At 63.6% G+C, this 1,479-nt stretch overlaps 1 protein-coding gene across 1 annotated transcript in view; it reads right to left on the bottom strand.

Moving 5' to 3' along the window:
* The window catches only part of IMPDH1 (IMP (inosine 5'-monophosphate) dehydrogenase 1), a 10,939-nt gene that overhangs the window by 1,488 nt on the left and 7,972 nt on the right, over positions 1–1,479 (bottom strand). The window contains exons 11-12 of the mRNA XM_010831714.1: positions 840–987; positions 628–711 (exon numbers count right to left, since the gene is read on the bottom strand). Of these exons, the coding sequence (XP_010830016.1) occupies positions 628–711; positions 840–987 (232 nt within the window). The remainder of the gene's footprint in view (positions 1–627; positions 712–839; positions 988–1,479) is intronic.

The following is a 1,479-nucleotide window of genomic DNA, read 5'->3' as shown; positions in this document are numbered from 1 at the left end:
ACCCAGACTGCCCCCTGCTCTACTCTACGCTTGGCCCCGGGCAGCGCAGTTACTTACACGGCAGAAAGGTATAGCTATGGGAGGATGGGGCAGAAAGAGACACAGGTTAGATGCCCGCCTCTGCCTGGGGGGACTGGCCCTCTCGATCAGGGCGGGGCTGCATGCCTGCAACTACTGCTGCCAACTAGCGCTACCCCCGGCCATGGTCGCCCCAGCACCAGCTCTGGCATCGGTCTCTCTGCCCTTCTCCCTACCAAGGGCTTGCGCCCCCAGCCTCCACTGGCCTGCTTGATGCCACCACCAGCGAGAGCCCAGCACCGCCAGCCCTGCGACCAGCCACCAAGCTTCTGAGCAAGCAAGGGCTGGGAAGCTGGGAGGGACAAGTGGTCACATCTCCCGTGCCCAGCTCGGGGGTTGGGGGGTGAGACCACCGAGGGGAGGGGAGGGCCTGCCTGCATGGGGGGCTAAAGGGCGGGGTTCCAGGGTGGGCCAGGCCCTGAAGGAGAGGGTGCTGGGGTCACCCTGCCGCAGCCTCCATCCCTGAAACCTCGGCTCAGCCTCTGAACCACGGCCCCGCCTGCCCGACCCAGGGCCAGCCAGCCAGGGCCAGGAAGCCGCCGCACTTACGAGTGCAGGCCGTGGACGCCGCCCTCGATCTGGGCCGACATGGTCCGCTTCTCAAACTTGAGCTCTCCTGAGTACATCATGGACCTGCCAGCGGGGAGATGGCACCGGTCAGAGGCAGCAAGCAGGGAGGAGAGACAGAGAAAGGAAGCGAGGGGGGTGCCAGGAACCTCCCACTCGCCTCCCACCTGCGGCCCTTGAGTCGCCGCACTCACCGCAGGACAGACAGACTCCGGGCCCCGATGTCCTGGCAGCCGTGCTGGATGCCCGCTATGAGGTAGGGCACGAACTTCTGAATGGAGCCTTTGTCCTGGATGGAGCCCGAGACGCCCTGCGCAATCTTCACCTTGTCCCCCTCGCTGCGTGGAGGGCAGGAAGACTGAGCCCCACTGCCCAGGGCTCAGGGGACCCCACTCCACCTCTCGAGGGTACTGGCAGAGGGGCTACTAGCCAGCAGGCATGCTCAGTCCTTCAGTAGTGTCTGACTCTGTGCGACCCCATGGACTGTAGCCCTCCAGGCTCCTCTGTTCATGGGATTCTCTAGGCAAGAATGCTGGAGTGGGTTGCCATGCCCTCCTCCAGGGGATCTTCCCGACCCAGGGATCGAACCTCTGTTGCTTATGTCTCCTGCATTGGCAGGCAGGTTCTTTACCACCAGCACCCCCGAGGAAGCCCCAGAACGACTCCTAAAGCTGTTACTCTCTGTGCTACAGCGCAAATAAGCGTGGGTTCCTAGTTGTGGCCCCGGCACTGTCTCGGGCCTGTGACTCGTTGCCCTGTGCCTCGGTTTCCAGAGCTGTAATATGGAGACTGGGTGCCACTGTGGGAAGTCAGAGGGTAGGTGCAGACCTAAAG

The sequence above is a fragment of the Bison bison genome, unplaced genomic scaffold, assembly GCF_000754665.1.
Source record: "Bison bison bison isolate TAMUID 2011002044 unplaced genomic scaffold, Bison_UMD1.0 scf7180017864530, whole genome shotgun sequence".
NCBI classification, from domain to species: domain Eukaryota; kingdom Metazoa; phylum Chordata; class Mammalia; order Artiodactyla; family Bovidae; genus Bison; species Bison bison.
This window is presented reverse-complemented; position numbering and strand designations above follow the sequence as displayed.